At 40.3% G+C, this 15488-nt stretch overlaps 1 protein-coding gene across 7 annotated transcripts in view; it reads right to left on the bottom strand.

The window, feature by feature from the left end:
* trak1a (trafficking protein, kinesin binding 1a) overlaps nucleotides 1–15488 on the bottom strand; it is a 45264-nt gene that overhangs the window by 12269 nt on the left and 17507 nt on the right. For 4 of the 7 annotated variants that reach the window (XM_071469681.1, XM_071469683.1, XM_071469679.1 and 1 more), the window contains exons 3-8: nucleotides 3681–3757; nucleotides 1400–1516; nucleotides 1160–1260; nucleotides 752–860; nucleotides 410–488; nucleotides 147–277 (exon numbers count right to left, since the gene is read on the bottom strand). In XM_071469681.1, coding sequence (XP_071325782.1) covers nucleotides 147–277; nucleotides 410–488; nucleotides 752–860; nucleotides 1160–1260; nucleotides 1400–1516; nucleotides 3681–3731 — 588 coding nt within the window. In that variant the 5' untranslated portion in view covers nucleotides 3732–3757. Of the gene's footprint in view, nucleotides 1–146; nucleotides 278–409; nucleotides 489–751; nucleotides 861–1159; nucleotides 1261–1399; nucleotides 1517–3680; nucleotides 3758–7887; nucleotides 12267–12330; nucleotides 15487–15488 lie in introns of those variants that run through there. The other 3 variants (XM_071469680.1, XM_071469684.1, XM_071469678.1) reach the window with 3 other exon arrangements.

Genomic DNA, 15488 nt, shown 5'->3' with positions numbered 1-15488 from the left:
GTTGTGAAAAACACTGAAACTATGATACTACGAGATGAAGTCTAATGCATAACAGAAATAAATTTAAATTACTCATGCTACATATTCTTCACAGTGACGGCAGATATTTAACATGATCAATTTAAGAGAGGTCAGGGGTTTCATACCAGCTTGGCCTTCTTCTGGAGGTCTACTATCTGGGAGAGGAGGTGTGTGATCTCCTCCTGCTGCCTGGAGGCGTCTTCAGTCTTCCTGGCCAGTTCTTCAGCCAGGGAGGAAATCTGCAGGTTGGCATCACCTGGAAAACAGGAAGAGGTGCTCAGCAAAAGTAAAGCTTCCTCTTTACTACCTTTAGGCAGTGAGGAAGTGATTCATATCACTTCAGTGTCACCAGTGTCCATAATATGTCGGCAGTTAGAGAAATACTCACGTATTTCTTTGACACAGTCATTGACAAGTTGCTGTTCTTTCTCCTCATAGGAGATAGTTTCTGTCTCCAAATGACTGGCCTGGAGAAAAGATACACAGACATTACAAATCAATACCACACACTGTAGACTTTAATCACCCCAGTCAATAACTTCTCCAAAATATAACCAGAAATGCTGATTGTTACATTTTCTAATAAAAACAAACAGTATTGCTGCCAACAATCTAAACTGAACAGACTTCAGGATCTCTGTGAGACCACAGAATGAGGCTATTTATTTAGTATTGTGTTAACCATTTATTAAAATATCGTGTGTGTTTGCAGGAGCTTGTGTATGTGTACCTCAGATCGTAATGATTTGTTTTCTTCCTCCAGATCTTTGAGTTTCTTCTGCAAGGAATCCAAGGGGAAAAATGTTGGAGTTGACACATTAGGTTCACTGGGACGCACACTGAAAACACACAGACACACGTGAGAGTTTGTATTAGTATGGGTTTACTTCACTGCCACATTCTAAACACTTACTTAGACAAATTCTGAATAGATTCACTAGAGGGACAATGAAAAATCTTCTGATAACTAACTCAGCTATCTGTTACTGGACCAGTCTCAGCTTTATCAAAGCCTCAGAGGAGAATGTTTCTTGTATTTGTTTGCATTAGATCTGAATAGAGTTGCATGACTGCATTGCATAATATTTCATCAAGGTGGTGAAAGGTGAGGAGAGGAGGTGACTGAAAGGAGACATACGGTGTGGAGGTGGTAGACTCTCCCTCGCTTTCCTCGGCAGCGCTGGTATAGAACTGCAACAGCTCATCTTTCATGGACAGATCATGACGCAGCTGGGAAACCTATATGTGGAAAAGTAGAAGGAGACATGCAGATAGAGGATACTTGAAGCAAAAGAGGAGATGGCTACAGTGGTAATGTTGCGCTGCTCCAAACATTTGATCACCATCAAATACAGAAATACACAATGTCACTGTGTACCTCCTCTCGGATGTGCTCTACTTGCTCCTCCAGCAGTTCATTTCTCTCGCTGAGGGTTTTGTTTTTCTTCAGCAGTGACTGTCCGATCCGAGCCGCTAACTCCAAGTCACGCTCTTTCTGCACATGGCAAAAGTTTTGTTTATGTTTAAAAAGCAAAATAATTGAAAACATTACAAATATTAGAAGGAATGATTCAACATTTTTGGAAAACATGCTTATTCACTTCCTTCCTGTGAGTCAGAGGAAGACATTAAGCCATGTCCTCTGTTTCCAGTCTTTATTCTAAGCTCAGCTAATTGGCTGCTGACGCACATGAGTGGTATCAATCTTTTCCTCTATCTCTCTGCAAGAAAGCAAATGAGCGTAGCTCCTGAAAAATATATGCTCAATTTGAATTTGATGTCAGCAACATGTTTCAGAAAAGTTGGGAAAAGGGCAACAAAAGATTGGAAAAGTTGGGAAATGCTACAGAAAACACCTGGTTGAATATCTCACAACTAATCAGGTTAATTGGCAACAGATCAATAGACTATTGGGTATAAAAAGAGGCTCCCAGAGAGGCAGAGTCTCTGTGCAGTGAAGATGGGGAGAGGTTCACCACTCTGTGAAAGACTGTGTGGGCAAATGCAACAGTTTAAGAATAATGTTCCTCAACATAAAATTGCAAAGAATGTGGGAATCTCTCTATCTACGGTTCATAATATCATTAAAAGATTCAGAGAACCCAGAGAAATCTCTGTGTGCAAAGGGACAAGGCCGAAAACTAATATTGGATGGCCGATGACCACATGATTCTATCGTGGAAATCATTAATGGGCTCAGGAACACTACTGAAAACCATTGTCTGTGAACACAGTTCGTTGCTTTATTCACAAATGCAAAGAAGAAACCACATGTAAACATGATCCAGAAACGTTGCCGACTTCTCTGGGCTCATTTAAGATGAAATGGAAAACTGTCCCGTGGTCTGAAAAATCAAAATTTCAAATTGTTTTTGGAAATCATGGATGCTGCATCCTCCAGGCTAAAGAGGAGAGGGACACCTGGGAAAGCACCATTAATGCTGAACAATATATACAGGTGTTGGAGCAACATATGCTGCCATCCAGACAATGTCTTTTTCAGAGAAGACCGTGCATGTTTCAGCAAGACAATGCCAAACCACATTCTGCGCGTATTAGAACAGCATGGCTCCGTAGTAGAAGAGTCCGGACGCTAAACTGGCCTGCCTGCAGTCCAGACCTGTCACCCACTGAAAACATTTGGTGCATCATGAAATGAAAAACATGACAACGGAGACCCCGAATAGTTGAGCAGATGAAATCCTATATCAGGCAAGAATGGGACAACATTTCACTTTCAAAACTCCAGCAACTGATCTCCTCAGTTCCCAAACATTTACAAAGTGTTGTTAAAAGAAGAGGTGATGCAACATAGTGGTAAACATGCCCCTGTCCCAACTTTTCTGAAACATGTTGCATATTACATATTTTTCATAAAACAATAAAATTTCAGCATTTAAACATTTGATATGTTGTCTTTGTTCTATTTCCAGTTAAATGTGGGTCTACATGATTTGCACATCACTGGATTCTGTTTTTATTTACATTTTACTTGTTTTGGAAACAAGGTTGTATGTGAAGGACATGAAGCACGATAAGAGAGGCAAGTTTAAATGTGAAGGTTTACTCAAACACCTCAATGAGGAGGAAATAGGTGGAACAGAGGATAAATGAATCAATTGTAAGGTAACCCTAACCCTAATCCTGATTGTGTATAATAATGCATTGTCAGCCAAAGGACTATCACACAAGCTGTTCACAGCAACGGAGATCAGTACACTGAGCTCTCACGTGGTGAAAGCAGTTGTCTGGTCTGTTTGTTGATGGTAACACATCTGTGATTACTATGTTTAGTCAATATTGGATAGCTGGCTTTGGAAATTGATGGTTCATTAAACAATGACTTCATTCTATTGTCACAGTTTTAATATATGAAGAGGAAGTCAGCTGATCTCATCCCTGGAAATGTCCCGCTGCTTATCACTCTGATGTTCACTGAGCAGCTGATGTGAATAAGTCAGATTTGAATATCAGCTGGCAGAAACAAGTTTGATGATGTCCTTCTATCAACCTTCCTTTATCATAAAACTCATAAAGCAACCTGTGTTTAGACTATCAGACCACATTCTAATATCTAACAAAAGTGCCTCACAGTGTATCTACCTTCACTGTAGTCCCTTATGTTTTTCTAGTTCCAAATTTACTTGACATGGTCTTACCTCTTCTAACAGTCGAGTGACAGCGTCAATGTCGCTGTAGGTCTTTGTCATCTGGCCCACTCTGTCAGCACACAACACTGCACAGAAAGAGACAGAAACAATTAGAGTCTTAAAGTCTCTATAGAAAATACCCAAAAAAGATGTGTACAGTACAGTCAGTGCACTGAGAGATAATTCATGATAGTAAACCATGTATTAAATCTGTAACCATATAACCAAGCATCACGTTTCAGCCCTCCCTTAAGTATTTAACAATGTGTGGTTGCATGAAAATTTGTTTTTGACTGTAGGTGACTGAGAGTAGTTTGTATTGTAGGCAACACAATTTGACATATCTCAGTTGTAAAAGGTTTTTAGAAAACCTAAAAAAACCAAAAAAAAACAAACAAACAACCATGAATAATTGTCAAAAATCTATTTTCTATCCACAACAACAGCATCTAAGACTGTATCTAAAATAGGGATCAGTCAGAAGTTATTTGACTGATGCCTATTTTCAAAAATTTTTAAACATATACTCTCAGTTGCCAATTTATTAGGTACACCTGGCTAAAACTAAAGCAGTGTAACACAACAGTCCTCCAATGACTCCTCCCTTCGGAAGGTTATAATGTTCAGTTTTTGTTGGAACTGTTTCAGGGAGGAGTTCTCAGGTTCATTTTGGAGGCTGCAGTTTTTCTGGTGCTGTTGCTCTGCATGGTGTTATTCTCAGCTGTGTCTAATGTCTACTCCACATTCATTGATATTAATTAGGTCATTTTAGTCAACTGATTACCTAACTCTATATTATATAAGATTCTCAGTGTTTCCAACATACAATGCAGATACATGTTGGATTTCATATGGTAAGTAATCCCTACAATGACCCACCACCCATCTTCTTTCCTCTTCACTCTTTTCTAGTTCATGAATCGGATTACAGTAGATCCTAAGATGTTCACACCCACATACTTCACGTATACATGCCTTAACAGACTCACACACAGGTCCACTATTCATTAACCTACCTAGTGAATAAAAGGAAAGATAATTTATTGACTGCAGACACAATGGTCAATGTGAAGGGCCACACCACAGCACTGCTATTTCAACTACAAGAGAACAAGTTCATTGTCAGCTCCTTCCGTCCTCATACAAAGCTCTGACTTTAAATTACAATCTACAAATTGCAATCTGTTTTCAGTGCAGGGTGAAAGAATCATTCACCTCAGAGGTAAAAATTCAAACAGGATCTCGCTGACAGAATACATCACATGCAACAATATGACCATCTGCCTGGGGCAAAACACCCAAAACGGAAATTCAAAACAAAAACACTGAACTTATTTTCTCTGCCAGAGTATTTGGTTTCCAAGTGATTTCATTCTGGACCTTGGACCATTAGAGAGTTTGTTTGTTTTATTTTCTGAAGTCACAATTACACAGTGTAAACACTGTAAATCAAATACGGTGGTGGGGATATATCAGAGTAGAGGTATGTTTATTTTTGGACAGTCTTGTGAGTCACTTTTAACACTGACAGTTGGAGAGAGAAGGTGTGTGATGTTACACTGTCAGGGAGGTGTAATGCCGAACAAATTAACGTGTCATATGGTGCCAGGAGGCACAGCAAGATAATACGATACACGCCATTACAACATAGAACAATTGAGCTATTTCAGTTTCCACGGAAATGAAATTTTACTCCGGATTAGAAGGGCAAACATCATGCCAAGCACATACACAATACTGCTAACTCAGAGGCCTAAGAATGCAAAACAGAGTTGCCCAATGCAAACAGCATATTTTCATATCCTCATACAGCGCACACAGGCAGCGTGTTGCTGCTGAAAACATAGAAACAGGGCCTCTGCTGGCTGTACTTAAGTTAAGAATATTTCCCATCATTATCATCCATTACTGAATAAGTTGCACTTTTCTAACCAGACAAGGTGGAATGAGCATGCATTGTTGCTGAGCAGTTTCACAGAGGCATTTTGTTTGATTAGATAAGGGAATCTCAATGTGTTCGTCATTCATTTCTACTCCATTTCCAAGGTGGTTTGGGATTTAAACTGCAAATACTGATGTTGCGTTAAAGAGATTCTGCATGAACGAGTCTACACTAAGAGTCTACAGCTACACTAACAGCTCTGTTAGGTTGTACTTAGGTGCAGTGGTAGTTTGAGCTAAATGGTAACATCAGTATCCTAACATGCTCACAATGACAATACTAACAGACTGTTTTTTATGCATGTTACCACAGTAAATATAGTTATGCTCACTATGTTAAGATTTGCCCTCTGTCCAAAGTGGTGAACTGACTGACACAGTCAACCATAAAGCAACATGGCTATATAATAATAATAATAATTTAAAAATATCTGATACAAGTGTGATACAGAGATACAGATCTGACCATTACACACACACACACAAAAAAACACCCCCTCACACTACTCTCCTGGGTGTAGTTGTTAAGGCGCAGAGTGTTACTGTAGGAACAATTCAGCACGATGATAACCAGAAAACACACGTATGCGTGCATGCGCAAACACAAAAAAATGCATCGCTTGTATCTGCTATCTGGCCTATAATGAGATTGTACACTTGATAGCACGAGGTGCAGCCTGGTAAGCACTCATACATTCTGTATGTGTTTGCTTTGTATTGAAAAGCCTGCTGCTTTATTTCCATGGTAACACTCCACCCAAGTCAGACAATTAAGGTCAACTAAGTGACAAATAAAAACATACAAAAGTTGTAGGTAGATGGCAATTAAGCTCACATCTCTCAGCACTATGTAAAGATAGCATTAAAACACAGACAAGGTTGATTAGAAATGATAACACAGCAGGGATCACAGGCAGAAAGCTGGTCAACACTTTGCACTGTACACGTAGTGTTTTAACACTGACTAAGAAAAATATAAGAATTTCCAGGTCTTTCAGTGACACTGGAGGAAGTAAGTGTTACATTTCTTTAATGGTGTACTTGATTAATCTCTTTAGTCATAAATGGGTGGTGAAGGACAAACAACTGCAACTAGAAGGAGGGGTGTAACCTAACACTGGAAGGTGATCTGGGTGTTTTTTTTTGTGTTTTATACTGAGAGCAGGAGACTTTAGACAGATGCTCCCTCTCTGTTTTTGTCAGATGGAGGACAAAGGAGAGAAAATGCTTAAGTCTTATCTTAACCTGAACCCACAAAGATCACTACAGGTTCTACATGAAAAAAATTGTATACAGGTAACCCCGCTCAGACCAGATTTCTGAAATGGTGACTCAGAGTTTTGAGTTGAAATGTAATTAAACCTCTGTATGAGCCTATTAGCAGACTCTCCTGGTTTTCTGTCTGTCTGCTTTGCAGCAGGGGGGCTGAGGGAGCCAGGAGTCTGGAGTTACAGACAGCCTAATAATCCTGGCTGCTTCTGGGAAACAGACAACACACAGGTTCAAGGACAACAAATAAACACTAAGACAACTGACTGAGAGGAAGATTGGGGGCCTTGTTGAGCCTAATCAATGGACCATGTGTTATACAGCGGTGCATATCTGAGCTCTATTTCCTTATTGGACTTGGGCCGATATTCATCTTAATTGCCACTATAAAAACATGCCACAGTACATAGAGACATAAGTCTCACGCTCTGCACTAAATACATGATACAATCTCATATACAGCACAAAAAGTGACCAATCATGGTTGTTTGTTTTTTTAAAGAAATCACAGAGAGTACACCATCCCTGCTTGGTCATGTACCTTTATGTATACATTACTCACATCATCAGTTTGTTTTTTCATTTGTCTTTCTAACCACGTCTGCAAAAGATTCAAGATGGTTACTCAATATATGTGCATTTTCAAAACACAGTTTAAACTGTACCATACTTACACTTAATACAGAAGCTGGAATAAATAGCCAAGCCCATATTTGAACATGTCAAATCAGCAGGCAGATGAGCCACGCTGTGCTGAGACCAGATACAACAGTAACATAAACAGCACTGCACCTGCAGCACTGAGCCACAGCCCATGAGACATGATACCTGTCAAAAAGGTTACACAGGTCTCCTTGAGGATCCACATCACCTCAGAACAAATGCATAGAGACTGAATCACGCTACAACAAAGGTTCAGACACACTGAGCAAGTTAGACTAATGAGAACCAAGAAGACATGCACCTCAGAGATAACGCCCTCAATCAAAAGATGACCACGCACTACCTTCACACAGAACTTGTTGTTCTTCATCCATCTCCTCTTCCTCCTCCAGCTGCTCTGTACTTCCATGACTGGGAAGGCATACATACTCCTCTTCCTCTTCAACATCCTCTTCCTCTTTCTCCTGCTCTGTGCTCTCATTACTGGGCAGACAAACATATTCCTCATCCTCCTGGTAGCAGTACTCCAGCTCGTCCCCAGCAGATGTGCACAGTGCCATCGCCCACTCCGGCACTACAGCTTACTGGTAAACCACACAGCCTGCGAGTGCAACAGCACGGATCCTACCTGTGCTGTGTGCATTTGTGGGTGTGTTTGTGTTTTAATCTATGAATCAATACATAAAGTGTGTGTTCCTAAGATGTGAAAGTACACATCTGCCTCGCTTTTGTTCCACAGAGGAGAGTGTATAGTGTATGTAGTCTGTCTCTCTAAACACTCCATTGCCCATGTATGTTCATTAAATACCAAGTGGTGTCTGCTGTATGCGTTTCTAAAAGTGCATGTATCATTTGTCTCTGTGGTAGCTCTGTGAGATGGCCAGATAACTCCCCTGACTCCTCCCCTCCTCCTCTGTGACTGGTCATTGAATGGCCTACTGTACTTTACCACATACAGGGGGTGGACACACAAATATACAGGAAGCTGTCTGTCAGCAGTTTAAGGGTCATAAAACTAGGTTAAAATAGATTTAACACAACAGATGAAAGCATTTAAAATAATCTGGAACATTTATCTTAATCCCTGTGATCCTTAACTATTCATCCCTTTTAACCTTTTCCAATTAATGGGTTAAAATAGTTCAGGCAGGCACCTGCACGAGCAAACTGGAGCTGAGTGAGACACCTGTTTCTCAGGTGAGTCTCAATTCCAAAGAAGGCAAAGTCCTAATGTAACCCCCCTCAAGACAAAATGACTTGGTACAGTCTGTTCAGCCTCTATGGTGACAGGGCAGGGCAAACAATAATAGGTATGCACCTGTTTCCAGGGTGGGGCCAAACACAGGGAAACATACACAGGTGAATGTTTTTACACATATTTTAACCTTCAGCCAGTATTATCAAGAGAGATTCATAGGACAGCAGGTTTACCTTGGACTGGAAAAATGGCAAACAAACAAATGAATAAAGGGCTGACAGACAAGCAGAGTGGACTGGGAACTAACCAGTAAACTAACAACCTAGTGATTAATTGAAAATTTCTCTCACGAAACCATGGATTAATCCTGTTTAATATATTTGATCTATTTTGATTCGAGAGAAATAACTCCAAACAATTGCCTGAAAACTGGCAAAAAGCATCTGTTAGTGTCAACTTAAAAAAAAAAGAAAAGAAAAGAGACACAACTGGGTCATGTGTACCAGACTATGAATCTTTAAAACAGTTTCATAAACACCATGATATGTATTTTTACCTTACTGTATATTTTGCATGTTACTGCTGTTAACACTTCCTAAACTGGGTGCTCAACTTATGACATTTGAATAAGCTCTTAAATGGAAACGAGCATGGTACAGCTTTATTACTCATCCTGTACTGTACCTTTTACGGATCCCTTCACATTAATAAAGACAAACAAAGAATAACCGTATACCATAATGTCAATGGACATGTCATGTTCATCTGAGCTGAATAAGTAAGACCTGATCCTTCATAAATTCATGTAGGCCACATCAAAGCAGTCCAATTCTCTGGTCATTACTCACTGCTCAAGTGTTGTAATTACTGTAATTGGTCTAGAAAACTGATGCCAGCTCAGTACTGACCTGCATGCTTGAGTAACTCCACTCAAAGGACCTATGGATGCAATGCTGCGGGCAACAAAAGAGTCCTGGACAAACACCCCTCAGTGCCTCTGAGCACTGTTTTTCTACTCCCATTGCTTTCCTGGTCACATTCACTCTTTACACTCCACTTGGTTTCCTCTCAACCCACCTCGCCCCTTTCACCTCACTCGTATTTTTAGTTTCTATTGGCATTCTTTGTAATTTTAGACAGTTACATGTATATAACCCTGTTGAAATCAAGAAATCTAGCTTGTTAAAATGACCCTTTGCTAAAAACTCAAGGCTCAGCTCTTAGCTTGTATCCTTACAGGCTCTTAAATCTTAAACTCACCATTTCCTTCGACACAGCAGCTGTAGCTGCATTAACAACATCACAGCAAGAGCCAGGGAACCTCTATCTTCCAGTAATAAGTTTGGACTTCTCTTTTAAAAGCAAATTTCAGCTCACGTGATACAAAGACTAATTTAAGCAGTTACCTTTATAGACCTTGAAACAAACACATAATTAGTTTACAGTGGTTCTAAAACCACATTAAAACTTAAAAATCAATGTTTTGTCTCCCAGCTTCACTTTGTTTCCAATAACTATTTCTCCACTCTGTCACGTTCCCACTGGATGAATAGTTTGCCCTCTTTCTAAGCCCCAGCTCTCTGTTCTGATCACTGTCTGCCTATTCAACCATTTGTTTTGAAGGCATCCAAAAGTGCCAACGAATATTTGGCAGACTGCTATTGACAAGAGTGGCTTAGAGCAGCTAAATATAAGCCAACCTACTTCCACATCCCTCTCTTGCATATCTCAGAATAAAACCAGCTGCTTTCTATTTCTGCCTCTGCAGTCCATGAGAAGATTTATCAGAGGAACCTGCACGCTCCCTCTCATTTGGTTATTTGATCAGTCCAGCATCAACCACAGTAAAAACTATTAGAGGAAACATTTATCTCTATAAGCTCAAATTATAGAAGACTGAAAATCAAACCAGTGTTGGCTGCCACAGCTAAATAATAGTGCAGATGTTTAAGCTGCACAGCTCACATTGTGGAGGCGCTGAGCTGTCTCAAACTGTTATGTAACCATTTCTACAGAGCATCCCTGACACACATGCATAAGATAGCTCACATAACATCTCATAGATCATATTGTCCTCCTCTATTCTCTAGACATTAAATGCAGAATCCACATTAATTATCAAGAAGCACTACATGAATCGTCAACTCATGAAAATCCACCTGTGTTCAGCCAAATGAAAGACAATTATTGCAGGTGCTAGTTGAATTACATAGAATAGACATGGATATGTAGACATGGACCACAACAAGCTGCGTTATGAGAGAGGAGAGACAGACAACGATGGAAAGATGTGCAGAGAGAGGAAGGAGAGCCAGAGGCAGTGCCTAAAGGCTGGTAATAAACAGACCACTGCAATAACCTGCTGTGAGTCACACAGGTCACATGACCAGGCGTCATCGGTCCCCCACATGTCTTGGCTGTGTGTGTGTGGATTGATCATTACCCTCACAGGTTACATATTGTGGCTGCAGCAACACAAGATGTCATAACAAACTGGGGTACATTACATAAATGCACTGCAGCAAATTCTATGATTAATTGGTAATTTTAAAGCTTTGCAGCCATCCTTTATTTATAATACTTATTTTTTTCCATATCGCTTGCTATGCTGTTTTTTGTTTTGTTTTAAAATAAATTTACATTTACAAGTTAAGATTGCAAATTGAAATTAAAAATGTCCTGATTTGGAGATTATTTTACTGCCTCCTCTTTCCTTTCACACTGTCACTTTGACAGTCCACCTGCTGCCTCTGCCTTCAATACTGCTCTCACAATAAACTATTTTTGTCACCTGTGACTTTTATTTGTCCCTTCATATCAGCTGCTACCATCATCTTCTTCAGCAGCTGTGATAAAAGGTAGCTGGCATCAGTATAGACAGCCCTCTAATCCTGATCCAGAACCAACGGAGAGAAACCATGACAAAATCCAGTCCCACTTCCTACATGTACACTCACAGCAAGTCATATAAGCTACTCTTTGGCCTTATTCTGGAAGCCACACTGCCACAGAGCACCTGTTACAGCATCTATTGTTTCGATCAGCAGCCACTGTCTCCTGCATATAGCTTTAGTGTTGCTGTATTTATCTTTTCTGTAACATCTGCTTTGATATTTACTTGCAGTATGAAGGTCAGTATAAAATAAAAAATGTTGTTTAATACTGACCAGTCCGCCTTAATCCCCTCCACTCTAACCCTAGTCTGTGTCTTGAGGACACGTTATAAAACATCCATGGCCAGTGGTTATCAAACGCTGTTACAACACATACAGCGTGCATGCCTACCCTCAAAGCACTTCCTATATTTGTGAACTTTGATTCTAAAACTCCCAACTCACTTATCAGGAAAACCTTAGTGCAATTAAATCTGTCTCAGTTTCTTTAGAGCTACATTAGATAAAAGTTGAGCTCTGGATCTCTTTCTAGCAGCTCGTGTCATGTTTTGATACTGTCTGTGCATTTTTTCTGCACCAGTTAGACGACCTCGTCTTACACATCTACATTCCCAAAAACACCTCTCCAGTAAGTAGTTTGACTGTTCAACAACTTCATGTCAGTGCATAAAACTGTAGCAGACTGTTGTCTTACCATCAGTACACTCTTCATAGTACCAGTCCAGTTCATAGTAGTCTGCCTTGACAAACCTCTGGCCTCTGCTCTGGCCTCGTCTCTTCATCCTCACTGCTCAATGTCTCATCATACGTAGCTGTAGCATCTTCGGCAAATCCAATGTCGCAGCATGCTTAGAGATAACCAGCTGTCACTGGGGTCTTATTAGTTACTGATAATGTCCGTTGGTCAGTCAGTCAGTGCCCAGTTCTTCTATCCCAGCATGCTTAGCAGTTACCAGCTGGCACGAGGTCATTGTTGGTGAGAGTCTGCCCAGGCTCATCATATGTTCTTTCTGTGCCTCCCTCATTAGCAGCAAACTGTCAGCGTATTATGCTTCATATTTGTTGTGCCGTTTCTGCATGTCATCCCACAGAACCGTTACTTGCGTCATCAGTTGTCAACAGAAAAAAAAACATTGTCACTTTAATGTCCTTCGCCCATCAGGAATTCCTCACCGTTTCAGTAAATCTGCCATTCGGACTCTGCCATCTTTCTTTAATCTGTGGTGTCTCTCTGTCCTTTGGTCTGTCTTTTTCCTTTTCTGTCCATCAGTTAACCTCAGTTACCCCAAAGCTTCAGCAAATGTGTCAGCCTCTATCCTCTCATGTTCACATCCATTTATAGCTTCATGTCAATTTATCTTCTTGTGCTCCTTTCAGTCTTCTCCTCTGGCCGAGTCTTTCTGAGGTTACGTTATAACCATTGTCTTCTCTTTTGTAACATTCCTTGCTCAGTGACAGCACAACCTCTACACATGTACATCTCTAACAATGACTCAACACAGCGACACAGAGAGTGAGCGAGCAGCAGCAGCAGTCACGGGTTTTGCAGCAGAAGTGATGACAATCATGACACAGTGTGCTGGGCGGGGTTAGAGGATGACTACAGCCAATCAAATACCAGCAGTATCCTCAGCTTGCTCCCACCCTCCTATTCGCATGTCAGCATCTCCCCCTCCTCTCCTCTACTTTGTCCTTCTGTGTGGTTGCTATAGTAACAGGCTCAGACTCCAAGGCCTGAAGCTAAGCAGCATGTAGAGGCAAGTTTGTGTGAAAAGAGTGTAGTGTTGGCAAAGGTGACGTGGCTCACCCAAAATGAATGAACGTGACGGGTATTCAGTGATTGGTCATTTTAGCAGGGGAGTGATGAAATGAACACATGCACACTGCATGGGAGAGAGCAGGGATGTCAGAGCAAAATGCAAAATCTTGCATCTATTTGAATGATGATATGAGCAAAATTCAATGTCAGCCTGTTTGGAAGTGCTTACAGAGATGGATGCTGCATTTTATAAAAAGACTAAGTAGAGCTCATTACACTCAAATGCTCAGAGGATGGAGGTAAAACGAGGCCAGAACAACTAGCTAACAGGCTAACTGCACACTGCCAAACTGGTCTATGCTTACTAGGATGGAAATAGTATGTTTCTGAAGCAGCTGCTGTCCATAAAGTGACTTTCACACATTTTTATGCTCACAAAATAGAGGGGTTATATAACTATCCAGATTTTACTTGTGTGATGCAGTGGTGTTGCATCAGTCACGAATTACAGATTTAGTTATGTGCTATTACTGCATGAAAATGTATTATTACTACACTCCTTGTATTGTATGAGGCGAAAATATATTTAAAAACAATACCATCTAAATAAATACAGAAATCTAATAAACCTCTATCTTGCACATTCATAAAATGAAATAAGAATCCCACTTGTTTATCACATAAGTATAAACTAATCATAAAAATATATTTCTGGTTGTGAATTTGTCTCTTTTAAATGACTCTTCATCCATATCCACTACACATTAACTGTTATTTTTCATATGGTTGACTGTACTGATCACCAGCTACATTACAGCTTGAATGGCTATGGGAATGTCGGCCAGTCAGACAATTATCTCCTCTGTTTAGTGAGACATGGGAGTGATGTCATCACAACATGGAGTTGCTCCATTGTTGGTTGGTCAACTGCCTCCATGTCATCATCTCCTCAAACATGTCCTTCTGAACCATCAAGTTACATTCTTAAATTTCATACAGGAGTTCCTCGTAAAGATGAAATTTAAAAAGACAAGTAATATTTATGCATACATTAATAAATATAACCTATATAGTCCTTTATGATGATTAGTTTGGTTAACCACTTTATCAGAGAAACACAGCTTTATGACCAGGGTGGAACCAGTATTACCTATCACTGCTCAGTCATCATGGATCCTGGGGAATCAGTAACCAGCCATCTGTTTGAGGCAATAATAAGAGGCAACATGCTTCCAGTAGAGATGGAAAAAGTAACCGGAAACAATACAGTTGATAATAAAAGCAATGGTGAGTATTTAGTAAAACAGCCCTTGCAGAATATCTCATACTGTTATTTATCTAACATGACCTTGTCATTTCCTCTTAGCCTCGCTGGCTCCAATGAATGTCAAGGCTAAGGTGTCTGTATTGGCATGGGAGATCGAGGTGAAGTTTCAGTTCTTAGTTAAACCTATTTATACGACGCTTGATCTATTTTAAGATCCTGCTTTCACCCTGAGTCACTTTTCAAGCAGACATGAATTAGAACTGAATTATTGATGGTTATAAAAAAAAAAAAACACTTTACGTTCTCTTGGTTTTCTGTCTGCAGTGTGTGCACGTGTTTTATGTGAGCCTGTGTGTGTCTATTTGCCTCCAGTTGTGTGCAAGCGGGTGTGTGTGGTTTATAACTGGCATAGAGGGCAACTATAAGACAGCACTTAGTTTGACACAGCAGACATGTGCATGAAAACACAACAGAGGACTGAGTGCAAGAGAGAGCATAACATTTACCCAGAGAGAGTGAGAGGGAGTCTGGTATGTTTGTTGTGGCAACCATGACCAGCTGTCACACCCACACTGTGGTGGGCAAATGGCCATCTATCTCACTCTCTCCCTCTTTCTCCCCCTCTGATTCCTGCTCAGTCAAGGTCAGTATGAATCTTAAAATCACTCACCTCTCAATCCTAAATCCTCATTGTCACTGTTGAACAACAGTTTCCTGAAAGTTAAATCTACAAGTCTACTTTTCTGTCCCTACTGTATAACATAAGTTTGGTTTTAAGTTAAGTTGAGTGTTTAACATGGCAATTTCAGGGACAGATCCAGTGATA

The sequence above is a fragment of the Trachinotus anak genome, unplaced genomic scaffold (genome assembly GCF_046630095.1).
Source record: "Trachinotus anak isolate AG129_WGS33_773 ecotype Australia unplaced genomic scaffold, CSIRO_AGI_Tana_v1 ptg000032l, whole genome shotgun sequence".
NCBI classification, from domain to species: Eukaryota; Metazoa; Chordata; class Actinopteri; order Carangiformes; family Carangidae; genus Trachinotus; species Trachinotus anak.
Note: the sequence above shows the minus strand (reverse complement) of the source record. Positions and strands in the feature narration are given on the sequence as shown.